At 42.0% G+C, this 14,844-nt stretch overlaps 1 protein-coding gene across 2 annotated transcripts in view; it reads left to right on the top strand.

Annotated features, from left to right (window-relative positions):
- Positions 1–736: 736 nt before the first annotated feature.
- LOC135512297 (glutamate receptor ionotropic, delta-1-like) overlaps positions 737–14,844 on the top strand; it is a 467,441-nt gene continuing 453,333 nt past the window's right edge. For both annotated transcript variants that reach the window (XM_064934181.1, XM_064934183.1), the window contains exons 1-2: positions 737–1,089; positions 4,365–4,520. In XM_064934181.1, coding sequence (XP_064790253.1) covers positions 1,011–1,089; positions 4,365–4,520 — 235 coding nt within the window. In that variant the 5' untranslated portion in view covers positions 737–1,010. The remainder of the gene's footprint in view (positions 1,090–4,364; positions 4,521–14,844) is intronic.

Genomic DNA, 14,844 nt, shown 5'->3' with positions numbered 1-14,844 from the left:
TCCCCACTTCATCAAATCCCACTGTTACCAAGTCAATGTGGCTTTTTCGATTGCTGTTTCCTATGACCGTAACTTCTGCGCTGAAAAATGACAAGTTCTGTCAAACGTCTGTCCGTTATCCATCACCTTTCACCGGTGATCACCTTATGGATCTTCTTCGGCTCAACATCTGCGCCCGCGTCTTCTCTGGCCCAGTTGCCCTGCTCTTTAATTTTCTTGACATTATCCTATATTAAATCATACCTTGTAAATCATAATATTTTGTTGTGCGTTGGTCATAAAACTTGTTTGCAGAACCATATAATTTTCGATCAGACTTCCAATGTTTATCATGTAGGCCTACCGCAATGAATTAGGCTATTCGGTGTTTGCATGAATTTAGAAACCTGCATCCAAGCATACACTGTATAGTTGTCTATCAGCCCTCATCCGCCACTACTCTAAAATAAAAACACTGCGCTCTGCCCGCGTCTCTCTCCGGTTAGAACAAATTCTATTTTACCCGGTTTCTCCAGACAGCACCGAGACGTGAAGTCTCTGCAATCACATGGGTCGGGCAAACGAGCGAATGCTTTATTTAGAAGGTGTGTGTGTGTGCGCGCGCACGCGCGCGGTGTGTGTGTGTGTGTGTGTGTGTGTGAGAGAGAGAGAGAGTAGGGGTGGGGGGGGGGGTGTCCCTCAGCATTTTTGCAGCTTGCCATGCTTTTAGACACGGTGAGCGCTGGAGAAGGCGAGAGCGAGAGAAGGAACGCCAGGCGCACTATCTGTCTTTGAATATAATAACGGGGTTCCCAACCTTTCTTCCCTTATTTCCCATTCACTTTCCGTTTTAAATAGTTATTTCCCCTGTTATAAATATAGTTGTTACTTTTTCTTTAGTGTTTCCTACGTTTTGAGGCTTCTGAACGATAGTTGTGATTTGCAGCGTTTTTGGACATTGTGTGTGGTGCCCCAATTGATTGTCGGACACCCGAGAATGCTTGGATGAGCTGCTTCGCTAAAAGCCGGAGATGGAGTTGCTGCTGATCTGCCTTTCCCTGTGGATATTGCAATGCAATTCTGCCGGAGCGGACTCCATCATTCATATTGGTAATCACCCTGGATAGCTATGCGCGGGTTGTAGTGAGACGTGCTGCAGAAACATCTAGAATCAAGACTTTGTATAGCGTAGACAAATGCATGCGATGCGCATAAAAACTGTAGAGCATGAAGGGCAGCTTCGGGGATAGTTTACGGGATAAATAGGCCTAATCTATTTTGACTGCGTCAAATGTAAACTGAAAGTTTGGATGCAGTCAATATTGGGCTAATTCCCTGAAAATAGCTCGATTTCCATCTTGGTGTAGGATTTTTTTAGGCTATCAGAGAAAGTGCAGTAAGTGAATGGAATATATCGATGTCTTAAATGTCGATAAGACATTGATGATGATTTTCCCCATCAGCTTTTGGGGAATCAATAGTCCCGTATGTGGTTCACGGTTTGTTAAGCCCCCCCCCCCCGTAGGCTTCTGGTATTACACTGGTTTATGTAGCCTAAACCTCGAGGGAGCTTTTCTGTCAGTTTATGCTTGTTGATCTGCCAGAGTTTTCCAACACATAAAAAACACGAGTCGTCATTGTATTGGGGAGATAGATTAACTCGTGATGTTATAGGATGTTAAAAAGAGATGGCAGGATTTAAATTGATGCCCGATGTCCACAAAATACAAATTATAAACGGAACTACGCCTATAGCCGGGTCGTTCCAATTTGGTGCCTTTTGAGTAGTGCAACTTGGTGGGGGGAAAAAACATGTTATGTTATTTCACCTAATTTTACAATTCTGTCAAAAAGAGCACATGTTCAACTTAATAAACAATGTATTTTCCCATCTCAAGTGGTTAAAAAAATATATATATAGTACGTGCCTATTAAGTACCAAATAAAGTAACATGGTTGACCACAGGGTTGACGAATTCATCTTAAATCAGACATAAATACCAGTGTGACAGAGAATGGAAGCTTGTTCTGTGAAAACGGGAGGGGCAGTTGAAGTCAAGCTTCACAAATAAATGACATTGTTAACACCTTATGGATCTTCTTCATGTCTAGCCTGTTGGTAACAGGGTTGGCGTGTTATGCTCAGCCCGCCCAGTTTGCCACCACAGAACACCCGAAAATTGCCAAAAAGAGTAGAATCAGTTCACCTGTTTTTACACTATGATTTGACTATAACCCCGTTTCGCTCAGTTGGTAGAGCATGGTGCGTGCAATGCCAGGATTGTGGGTTAGATTCCCACGGGGGACTAGTACGAAAAAGTATGAATATGTATGCACTCGTTACTTTAAGTCGCTCTGGGTAAGCGCTTCTGCTAAATGACAAAAACATGTCAAATGTAAAAATGACTATTAGATGTTCAATACTTTGTTTAAATTATTATTTAAAAAGGAATAGTTTTCCCATTTTAAAAACGAAAGTTAAGTTCACATAAAATGGTTGACCTTAAAATGAGGGACATACATTTGTTTTACCTTAAATCTTATCATTAATCACATTAAATAAATGGCACAGAAGTCAATACAACATATTTTCCACGTTGGTTCAACACATTTTCATTGAAATGACGTGGAAACAATGTTGATTCAACCAGTGTGTGCCCAGTGGGCAATCTGCAGAAATGACTTTGTCAAAGCATCAAAATAACTCGTGCTTTAAAATGATAGTGAAAACATGGATACATGTTGGGATTTAAGTGGGTTAAAATCTTTCTAGAATTCACAGAGGATGCTCAGAGGGACACACATGCAAATATATGGTATTTCTTTGCAAGAGTAACGGATGGACATATTCTCAACATATAACAGGCACATTGGCTGATTCTCAAGCCAAATAGATTCGATTCGAGCACAGTGATAATGTGTGACACATGCTATTGCACTGTTGCACCACCTTTCAATAACAAGTCATTGGCTACTGATATGTACCCTTAAATATGTCCATTACTTTGTACATATCACACGGCATACATGTCATGCATCATTCCTCATTGCACCGCTTACATATACGAGCAGTAAGTTCTCTCTCTCTCTCTCTCTCTCTCTCTCTCTCTCTCTCTCTCTCTCTCTCTCTCTCTCTCTCACAAATAGTGCTGGGGAACTTAACGGAAGCTACACTCATGTCATGAATGTCTTAAATGGCATATCAATGTCAGAATAAATCATGTCTCTAAAGTATATCGTCACTTTATTTTGTAGGCTTGTCATATTACTTCACTCAATGACATCGTCTGTATGTAATCCGCTGTACTACAGCGTAGCCTCCATACGATGTCCTCAAAAGACACCAGCCAAAGAGATGCAACTGACACTCAACTTTTCCTCTTGAGGTTATAGCTTTCATAGATACATAGATTGTTTATCTCTATGTTTCCCTCCACAACACACGTCTGTTCTCAGTTTCATAGGATCCGAATTTAATCCCTGTAGCCTTTGCTTCTTTCAAGGTCCTGAAATGTAGCCTATTGTGAGGCGCACAATTAAATGGTAAATAGCGAGGAGCCTTTGCTCTCAGGTCCATACAGTATGTGAAATAAATCCCATTCATAGTTTCCAGAGCTGTAGGCTAGTACTATACAGCCAGCGTTAGTTACCATGTAGGTCTACTGCCGCTCTCCAAGGTCCTGAAATGCACGGCAATGCGCTCAATTGAATGGCATAGAGCTTGGCACAAAAAAGTTATAGGCCTCCATACAGCGTTCACAGTGGTACTGAGTTATATTTAAATGTGAACGTGGCCAACTTATGTGGTGGTGTTGTTTATAGTTTTTCTGTCTGTTTTTACTTCCTTTGTACACTAGAGGGCCCTATGTTGGGTCATTGGTCACATGTCTATATGCACACGGTGACTAGGAAATGGGAATGCACACAGGTATGGAGAGCACGGTAATTGCATCTGCTAGCATTTAAACCGTGTTATGTCTTTTTTATTTTTGCTGCTAATACATGGGCAAAACACCAACTCAACGAAAGTTCAATTTCTAGAAAGCATTACATATTGCAAGTGTTTATGAACATTTAAAATCTCACCTGTGTTTGAGTTGCTACAGTATTAACTATACATCAGGAACTTTTGACAAGGTTAGGCGCTTCAGTAGAAATGTAGCTTAGCTTAAATTATATTTAGCCTACACATCCAAATGGCGCAAATACCACAGTGAACAATCAATAAGGTGTAAACTGCATCATCATGTTATAAACGAATAGGCCTACAATGATGGATCAAATGAACCTGTTGGTGAATAAAAAAAATACAAAAACATGGCCACAGTTCACAGTTTATTTTCCCGCCATAAAGTAAGCTTACATATATATTTTTTTTCCAACAGGTGCCATATTTGAGGAAAACGCTGTCAGGGATGACGAAATTTTTCAACTTGCCATTTCTGACCTAAGCCTCAACGACGACATTCTACAAAGCGAGAAAATCACCCACTCTGTAAAACGTATCGAGGCTAACAACCCATTTCAAGCAGTGCAGGAAGGTAAGTGATATCCAGCAGAATAATTGTAGAAATTTGCTGTTATATTTCATTCCTTAGGGCTGGGGACATCGTTTCAGTTTTGTGGTTAGTTCTGACGTCAGTGACATAATAAATCAAATCAAATCAAATCACATTTTATTTGTCACATACACATGGTTAGCAGATGTTATTGCAAGTGTAGCGAAATGCTTGTGCTTCTAGTTCCGACAATGCAGTAATAACGAACAAGTAATCTAGCTAACTATTCCAAAACTACTGCCTTATAGACACAAGTGTAAGAGGATAAAGAATATGTACATAAAGATATATGAATGAGTGATGGTACAGAGCGGCATAGGCAAGATACAGTAGATGGTATTGAGTACAGTATATACATATGAGATGAGTATGTAAACAAAGTGGCATAGTTTAAAGTGGCTAGTGATACATGTATCACATAAAGATGCAGTAGATGATATAGAGTACAGTATATACGTATACATATGAGAAATAATGTAGGGTATGTAAACATTATATTAAGTAGCATTGTTTAAAGTGGATAGTGATATATTTTACATCATTTCCCATCAATTCCCATTATTAAAGTGGCTGGAGTTGAGTCAGTGTGTTGGCAGCAGCCACTCAATGTTAGTGGTGGCTGTTTAACAGTCTGATGGCCTTGAGATAGAAGCTGTTTTTCAGTCTCTCGGTCCCAGCTTTGACGCACCTGTACTGACCTCGCCTTCTGGATGATAACGGGGTGAACAGGCAGTGGCTCGGGTGGTTGTTGTCCTTGATGATCTTTATGGCCTTCCTGTGACATCGGGTGGTGTAGGTGTCCTGGAGGGCAGGTAGTTTGCCCCTGGTGATGCGTTGTGAAGACCTCACTACTCTCTGGAGAGCATTACGGTTGTGGGCGGAGCAGTTGCCGTACCAGGCGGTGATACAGCCCGACAGGATGCTCACGATTGTGCACCTGTAAAAGTTTGTGAGTGCTTTTGGTGACAAGCCAAATTTCTTCAGCCTCCTGAGGTTGAAGAGGCGCTACTGCACCTTCTTCACGATGCTGTCTGTGTGGGTGGACCAATTCAGTTTGTCTGTGATGTGTATGCTGAGGAACTTATAACTTACTACCCTCTCCACTACTGTTCCATCGATGTGGATAGGGGGGTGTTCCCTCTGCTGTTTCCTGAAGTCCACAATCATCTCCTTAGTTTTGTTGACATTGAGTGTGAAGTTATTTTCCTGACACCACACTCCGAGGGCCCTCACCTCCTCCCTGTAGGCCGTCTCGTCATTGTTGGTAATCAAGCCTACCACTGTTGTGTCGTCCGCAAACTTGATGATTGAGTTGGAGGCGTGCGTGGCCACGCAGTCGTGGGTGAACAGGGAGTACAGGAGAGGGCTCAGAACGCACCCTTGTGGGGCCCCAGTGTTGAAGATCTGCGGGGTGGAGATGTTGTTACCCACCCTCACCACCTGGGGGTGGCCCGTCAGGAAGTCCAGTACCCAGTTGCACAAGGCTGGGTCGAGACCCAGGGTCTCAAGCTTGATAACGAGTTTGGAGGGTACTATGGTGTTAAATGCTGAGCTGTAGTCGATGAACAGCATTCTCACATAGCTTATTCCTCTTGTCCAGATGGGTTAGGGCAGTGTGCAGTGTGGTTGAGATTGCATCGTCTGTGGACCTATTTGGGCAGTAAGCAAATTGGAGTGGGTCTAGCGTGTCAGGTAGGGTGGAGGTGATATAGTCCTTGACTAGTCTCTCAAAGCACTTCATGATGACGGAAGTGAGTGCGACGGGGTGGTAGTCATTTAGTTCTGTTACTTTAGCTTCCTTGGGAACAGGAACAATGGTGGCCCTCTTGAAGCATGTGGGAACAGCAGACTGGGATATGGATTGATTGAATATGTCCGTAAACACACCAGCCAGCTGGTCTGCACATGCTCTGAGGGCGCGGCTGGGGATGCCGTCTGGGCCTGCAGCCTTGTGAGGGTTAACACGTTTAAATGTTTTACTCACCTCGGCTGCAGTGAAGGAGAGTCCGCATGTTTTGGTTGCGGGCCGTGTCATTGGCACTGTATTGTCCTCAAAGCGGGCAAAAAAGTTATTTACTCTGGCATGACATCTTGGTCCGTGACTGGTCTGGTTTTCTTTTTGTAATCCGTGATTGACTGTAGACCCTGCCACATACCTCTTGTGTCTGAGCCGTTGAATTGCGATTCTACTTTGTCTCTATACTGACGCTTAGCTTGTTTGATTGCCTTGCGGAGGGAATAGTTACACTGTTTGTATTCGGTCATGTTTCCGTTCACCTTGCCCTGATTAACAGCAGTGGTTCGCGAATGCTGCCATCAATCCACGGTTTCTGGTTTGTGAATGTTTTAATCGTTGCTATGGGAACGACATCTTCAACACACGTTCTAATGAACTCGCTCACCAAATCAGCGTATTCGTCAATGTTGTTGTTTGACGCAATACAAAACATATCCCAGTCCACGTGATGGAAGCAGTATTGGAGCGTGGAATCAGATTGGTCGGACCAGTATTGAACAGACCTCAGCGTGGGAGCTTCTTGTTTTAGCTTCTGTCTGTAGGCAGGGAGCAACAAAATGGAGTCGTGGTCAGCTTTTCCAAAAGGAGGGCTGGGGAGGGCCTTATATGCATCGCGGAAGTTAGAATAGCAATGATCCAAGGTTTTACCAGCCCTGGTTGCGCAATCGATATGCTGATACAATTTAGGGAGTCTTGTTTTCAGATTAGCTTTGTTAAAATCCCCAGCTACAATGAATGCAGCCTCAGGATGCATGGATTCCAGTTTGCAAAGAGTCAAATAAAGTTTGTTCAGAGCCATCGATGTGTCTGCTTGGGGGGGGGGGGGGAATATATACGGCTGTGATTATAATCGAAGAAAATTCCCTTGGTAGATAATGTGGTCGACATTTGATTGTGAGGAATTCTAAATCAGGTGAACAGAAGGACTTGAGTTCCTGTATGTTGTTGTGACCACACTACGTCTCGTTAACCATAAAGCATACGCCCCCGCCCCTCTTCTTACCAGAAAGGTGTTTGTTTCCGTCTGCGCGATGCGTGGATAAACCAGCTGGCTGCACCGACTCCGATAGCGTCTCTCGAGTGAGCCATGTTTCCGTGAAGCAAAGAACGTTACAGTCCCTGATGTCCCTCTGGACATAGCGCGAGGGATACTTATCCTCTTACCATGGTCAAATATTTGCGGGCATTGTGCTTGTATTATTTATTTTTAAACTCCTTCCATTTCTTGTTTTCATAGTTTGGTGTACTATCTGCTGATTATGATCTTAGGCCTCCATACTCACACGATCAGCCTAAGAATGGAGATGCCATCATAAAATAAACCACGGCCTAATAGCAAGGGGTCTGCGACATACGTGTATGTCTTCCTCCTTCAGCAACCTATAGTCCACTGCATCCTTTCACAATGGCCTTGAATAGTTACTCCCTTACAAAAGTGCACAAATAGTAGTATTACCTGATCTATAATAAGGTATTTCCCATTGTCATTCAGATGAGAATTCAATTGCACCTCTTACAGAAACAGTGCCTGCATTGAAATACCAATTGATGTATTAAACTTCTGTACAATCAACCTTCTCTATGTTGAAAGCCAGAAATACAAAAGACCTCTGCAATGTTTCACAGAATAGGAAAATTGTAGCCCTGAAATAAGCCCCAGGTATTACATTTGAAAGCTCAAAATCCATTATTTCTGATCAAATACAATTTTATTTGTCACATGCTTTGTAAACAACAGGTGTAGACTAACAAAAAAATGGTTACTTATGTGCCCTTCCCAATAATGCAGGAAGAAAGAAAATAGAGAAATAGTAGAAAAGTAAAACACGTAATAATAAATAAGTAACAATAACATGGCTATATACAAGGGGTACCAGTACCAAGTCGATGAGCAGGGTTACGAGGTAATTGAGGTAGATAGGAATAAAGTGACAGATTAACAGTAGCAAAGTCATTGCAAAAAGGGTCAATGCAGATAGGTTGCTATTTGGTTAACTATTTAGCAGTCTTATGGCTTGGGGATAGAAACTGTTCAGGGTCCTGTTGGTTCCAGACTTGGGGCATCGGTACCGCTTGCCGTGCACTAGGTAATAGAGAGAACAGTCTATTACTTGGGTGGCTGGAATCTTTGACCATTTTTAGGGCCTTCCTCTGACACCGTCTGGTATAGAGGTCCTGGATGGCAGGGAGCTTGGCCCCAGTGATGTACTGGGCCATACGCACTACCCTCTGCAGTGCCTTGCAGTAGGATGCCAAGCAGTTGCCATACCAAGCAGGGTTGCAACCATGTCAAAATGCTGATGAGTTACAGCTAATGTCCTATGACTTGACAGCATGCTGCTGAGCCAATCCCAGTGTTTGGGAAACTACTGCATGTTGGACTTAATCAGTTAAGTTTTTGCACCGTAAAACTGGGTTGACTTCTATTTAGGGGTTTGTTTTCTTAACTTGTCCTAATTCAGAGTTGCTGCCTGTCATCAAAACATGTAGAAGCAAGCCATTTTCTGTTAACAAAATGCTTCTGCTGTCACATCTGGTGATAAGGTATCAGCTCTGAAACCAAGAGATGACAACAGATGTTAATTTCTGGCTGCAAACCAAACAAATTAGTGAGGACGAGTTCATATACGACAACAACAACACAAACATCTATTGCGTATCAAGGCTGATTGATAGTGAGCCTAAATAACCTTGCAAATGAATCCTGCTGCTTTGGCTATGATGCTTTACTTTGATTATTATCAAAGCTTACCAAGTGTGGTGCAGCAGGGCCAAGCCTAACCAGCACAAAGAATGCTGGATAGGGGAACAAGCTCCATCTGAGCACGGTTCCCTTAACGAAGGTGTGGCAGCCCTCTCATTGACTGCCCTCTCAAAGACTTAAAGGTGCGTGGCTCTCACTCTGCGGGGAGTGTGTTCTGGAGTGCACACAACATGTGAGGTATGGTTAGGGCCGATATGATTTGCAGGTTTTAAGCTTTTGGCTACTCCTGTTGACTTCATGCATTTTTCTAAGTTTAAAGCCTGACCTGTAGAGCTCTGAAAGAGCCAGGATTTAATTGGCCTTTTCTTAATAAAAGCCTCTGTGCACCGCACTCCTGTCTCCTGTGCCTCTACCTATGAGTCATTGCCCGTGCCAAACCCCCTAGACAGTGTGAAACCCCTTGCACTGTCACACCAAGTCACTATTTCCACACTAGCAGTGCTATTTCTATATTCTGAATGGTTGACTGTGGGTGTTTTAGAACTCTAGGGGCTTTCCAGTCGATGAGGCCCCAGGATCGATGAGCTTTCCTGGGCCTGGGGTGTGTGTGAGACGACGGGGGGGGGGGGGGGGGGTTTGAGTGACAGGGTCATGTTGGCCTTTTGCTTTGCTCTTTTGCTCACATTCACCCCACTGTGACTGCCACTCAGGACTGCCTGGTCTCATAGACTAGATGTGACAACCCCTCCCAAGGTAAAAGTTGAGGAGAATTGAATAGGTAAAGGTAAACCCATAGACTTAACAAAACCCTTCTACAGTAACTGTAAGGTTCCCTTTTACCTTCCTACACTGGCTTAAATAGACTCAAATAATAGCTCCTTTTTGAGTGTTGGCGTGACCAATCCAATATCCCCACCAGATTCCCCATTTATGACAACTCATTATTCGCAGCGCTCTAAACCTGATGGAAAGCTGTCCTTTGACCATTATTGTCACTGTGGTTTAATAAGTAAAGGTAAATCTCAATAATGGATTTCTTTGTGTCTTTCTCCTGGATGTGAGGAGAATGATCATTTCATTTTTTCCCCCAGGGCTGTTAATAATAACTCTTCATTGTAATTGCAAAATGTAGATTTCTGCCTAAATAGACATACCCAAAAGTAACTAATACTCATGTGTAATTACATGATTATATTTGGAAAGAAGACATCTGGGAGATTATGAGGAAATGATCAGAAGATAGATAGGAGTTACATAGTACAGGATACACAAGATCAAGCACACACAAAGTATTGTTTTTTATTTCTTTTGAAAGTAATTTTTCATTGACAAGCTATAAGTGTATTATTGATGACTAGAGCTGAAAACCCATTAGATGGCTTCCACAACATGTGAACAATAGCAGAAAATAAAATGGGATTGATAGACCCACCAACTAGAAAGGGGCAGATGTTTTAGTAAGTTGCGTCAGGTGTTGTCACGGGACGTTTCTAAGTGTCCCTAAACCTCTCCAGAGTGGCATACGTCTGTAAATTATATAATTTCAGTGATATTACATATTTGCAATCCCTAAATGCTATTTGTTCAGTGTAAAAACAGAATTACGACCATATCAACCTCACTCAAACATTGTGGTGGTGTTATGGAATATCCAGGGTGCTTACAAACTCTCCAAAGTGTATGAATGTGGTAATTGCACTGTTTTTGCACACTGAATGTGTTATGGATGTGTTATGGATGTGTTATGTGTGGATGTGTTATTGTTCACTATAAAAACTACATTTCTACAACAACAACCTCTCTCAAACATTTTGGTTGTGTCGGGGGACATATAGGGTGACATGGATGCCTACAGCGCGTGAGCAGGTAACATCATATTTTTGACGTGCAAAGATATAGTCACTCGGTGGACATTCGATGTTGCCATTAAGTCATACAGATATCAATAGGCTAGATGTGTTCCTATCAACCGAAGGATTAATTTGATAGCCCCCATGTAGCTCAAACACAGACCAAATCGAATTTTACCTTGTAAGATGTTTGCTGTTTAGTGAAAACGTTGTGTAAAATAAACATTTGGACTCTCTGGCTGGTGATCAATAATGGTAGGTCACAGGCAGACAAATAAGATATCCTCATGATCTGTGGAGTCCCGGATTTCAGTGTGTATCAACTAGTGATGCACCGATATTACATTTTTGGCCGATACCGATATCTGATATTTTTCTTGCCAAAAGAAAATTAGCTAGCTAACTATAGCTACTGAAACATATGATGTTGCTTTGCTATGTTTTTAGTTAGCTAGCTAACTATATAGCTAGGTGACATCTAAAATAACCCTCATTTATAAGACAGTGCTTATTTGATTAATGGTGGTCGGACCCATCTATGTGAAGCTAGCCACAATAAGGATTAGCCACAATAGTGGAATTTGCGGTAAGCCTTCAAAATAAAAGTATGGCATAATTCTACTATTTGTATTAATTTGCATCACTGTCAAAGACATACTTTTATTTTAAAGGCAAACCGCACATTCCACTATTGTGCCTGATCCTTATTGTGGTTAGCTTCACAACACATAACCCGGTCCGGTCGAGCCTCACTAGCTAGATGAAGCTAGCTGGCTGCTTATAACGTTAGCTTTGGGCAACAGGGTTAATTAGCTGGCTAGCTATTTATTTTCATGAACTGAAGTTCAATTTCAATAGGCAAATAACAAGTGGCAACCTACCTAATACTTACTCACAAAGATTTCTAAATTATTGCTAAGAATAATGAAAATGACTGCAGGTTCTACTGGTCATTGTTTTCAGGCTGGTTGTATTGGTGCTAGCAAGGTACCAAGCTAAAGTTAGCTAGCTACCCCGGCAGTTGTGGTCGAACAAATGATGCTTTACTACCAATGCGGTATTGTAAAGACACGTTCGTGGCCGGTGTTTGCTTGTTTGCAGACTTTTTGTACAGCTTTGACAGTGCTACTGTATTTCTTTTGACTCGCAAAGTCCCAAACGGCGTTACATAGTATGTATGTCGTGAAGCTATTAGCAGTGACGCTATTACTGTGTAACTCAAGTAGGGCAACATCTGAAAAATAGCACACTTGATAGTGTGTACCGGTGTTCGACCAGTCGAAGAAAGCCAACATCACACACGACAGAGAACAGTTGATTGTCATGGGAAATTAATTCCATTATCTGGATTTCGCTTTTGAGTTGTCTCACTGAAATGTTCTTACTCTTTTAAATGACTGCTCGACTTGTTGACTGCTCGATCCACACAGCAGATATTGTGGGCTAGGAATGCTGTGTTGCACATGTAGCTCAAAATTTTACCTGGCATCATTACGTCACATTATATAGGCATGCACTGTAGCTTAGTTTTTAACATCGGCGTTAAACTAGACATCGGGTCGATAGCGAAGTTGGCATTTTTAGCTAATATTGGCCGATTCCGATATGTTCACCGATATATTGTGCATCCCTAGTATCAACGTATTTTGTGTTTATTTTCGTTTATGTTTCTCAACGGTAACCAGAATGTAGGTAGCAGCCTTCTTGAAATGAGGTCATCGGCTCGGCCTGCCTTATAAATTCATATGTCCATATATGGTAATAAGTCATACCAAAGATTTGAAGGTGCCGATCAATAGCCATATACTCAGCTTTCCGCAAACACCCTGCTTTTGCAGATAGGGGCTACCATTCTCATACCAGACTGATTTAATAATAAAAAAAATCAAATAGGGTCCCCAAATATGGGGACTTTACATTTAAGAGGTTTTAATTACCCAGTGGTTATTTTTAATCTGTCATAAGTTCTCTGATAGGCCTTCAGACCCTGCAGTTCTCCAATCGGCTAAGTGAGGTCACAGCCATGGTGTACATTTCACCCTTTCATTTAGTCCATGTCTAACGCTATCCCTGTAATTATATTGTATGCCTTTGGGCCTGGCTTAGCCATGCTGCTTATTGTGCATTAATGCTGCATTGTATAGTGTTGGATTTGACATTTTGAACATTAAGATATTAAATAAATGAGAGGAAAGAAACATAAAATCAAAGGAGAAAGAGACTGGGCCTCTGTAGAATGACAGATAGCTGTGGAATGTGTTGGAATGTGTTGGGGGACGGGAGCAGAGCAACGTGTTGATACAGGGGAGACAGATGGACATCTGTGGATTAGGTGAAGTCGGGGTTGAGGTCAGGAGGTGAGGACAGGTCACCTGAAGGGAGTAATAAGGGTTTGGTGTCTTGTTACTCTTTTCCTTTTAAACCATAAGATGTAAGGATTGGAGTGAAGGGGGAGTGTTTTAAGTGGGATATATATATATATATATATATATATACATATATATACAGTATCTTGTATATATACAGTATATATATATATATATATATATATATATATATATATATATATGGAGTGTCTGAATACAGCTGTACAGAACCTTTGGGAAGAATGAAACTTGGTTAAAGCTTCTCTAGTGTCCGTGAGTTATTTACTCTGAAAAAAAAAGAACCTAACACTAGTATGGAGGGTTTACATTGTCTACTAGTACGCAGCGCTGCACTGCAGAAGGGCGGTGTAGATTTGCATGACAAACTGAATAGTTGTTAAACAATAGTTAGCCGATAGTAAGAGATGCAGTGTGTGTGATCCTGCTTTAGTTCGGTGTGCAAGTGTGTGTTCGGTTCGCGTGTACTGTATGTGTGTGTGTGTTGGTACTTTGTACATGCTGAGTTGACTGTGTGTGCATTTGTCTGTGTATATGTGTTAAATAGTGATCTATTTACTGTTCGTATCCTAGGTGTGTTTGCGTAGGCATTTTTGCTGTACCTTTCCTCACAACCTGTCCTGTCATGTATGAATGCTGCCTTATCTGTGTGTGTTGAATGTGCCTGTTCATGCTGTAGTGACCCTGTAGTCTAATGCAGATCAGATCATAGCCAAACCTCTGGGGCTACCTGGCAAATAGAAATGCCTGTCAAACCTGCAGCACATCGAGGCCTGAAAGACACTCCATAGAATATGAATTTGTTTATATCCCCTTTGGAATAGAAAGAGTCAGCATTGACAAGCGCCATAGGACCTGTCAGAGAATAGAGGGACAAAGTGAGCTGAGAAAGAGAGTGAGAGATTGTGAGTTATGGTCCAGGCCACTGCTCCTAAATGTGGTCACTGTTCTGTCCATCCTCTCCCCCCACCCTGGAAAGTGTTCCACTGGAGCATTCTGTACAAGGCGTTGTCCTCTGTGCCAAAAACCTGGGCTGCTGCAGTCATTCCTTGGGTGCACTGGGATATGTTGTGTTACTCAGGTTACTGACTCTGTATGTCTCTCTTTGAGTTTACTAGACACCTCTTAATGCATTGAGAGTGTAAGTCATCTCAAAGAATCAGCCTATAGAGGAATTGCTAACACTTTGAATGTGATTTGCCATTGGGGTCTGGCGTGTTGGTACCACTGTTGATTAGATTTAAAGGCTGCCAATTTTCTTTTTACTCTGATCTGTATTCAAAGGAGTCATCGGCTTCTCTCTAAATGTCACCGCGAGCTGGGATTTCACTAATCTTTTAATGTGGGTATC

Source organism: Oncorhynchus masou, chromosome 24 (assembly GCF_036934945.1).
Source record: "Oncorhynchus masou masou isolate Uvic2021 chromosome 24, UVic_Omas_1.1, whole genome shotgun sequence".
Lineage (NCBI taxonomy): Eukaryota > Metazoa > Chordata > Actinopteri > Salmoniformes > Salmonidae > Oncorhynchus > Oncorhynchus masou.
Note: the sequence above shows the minus strand (reverse complement) of the source record. Positions and strands in the feature narration are given on the sequence as shown.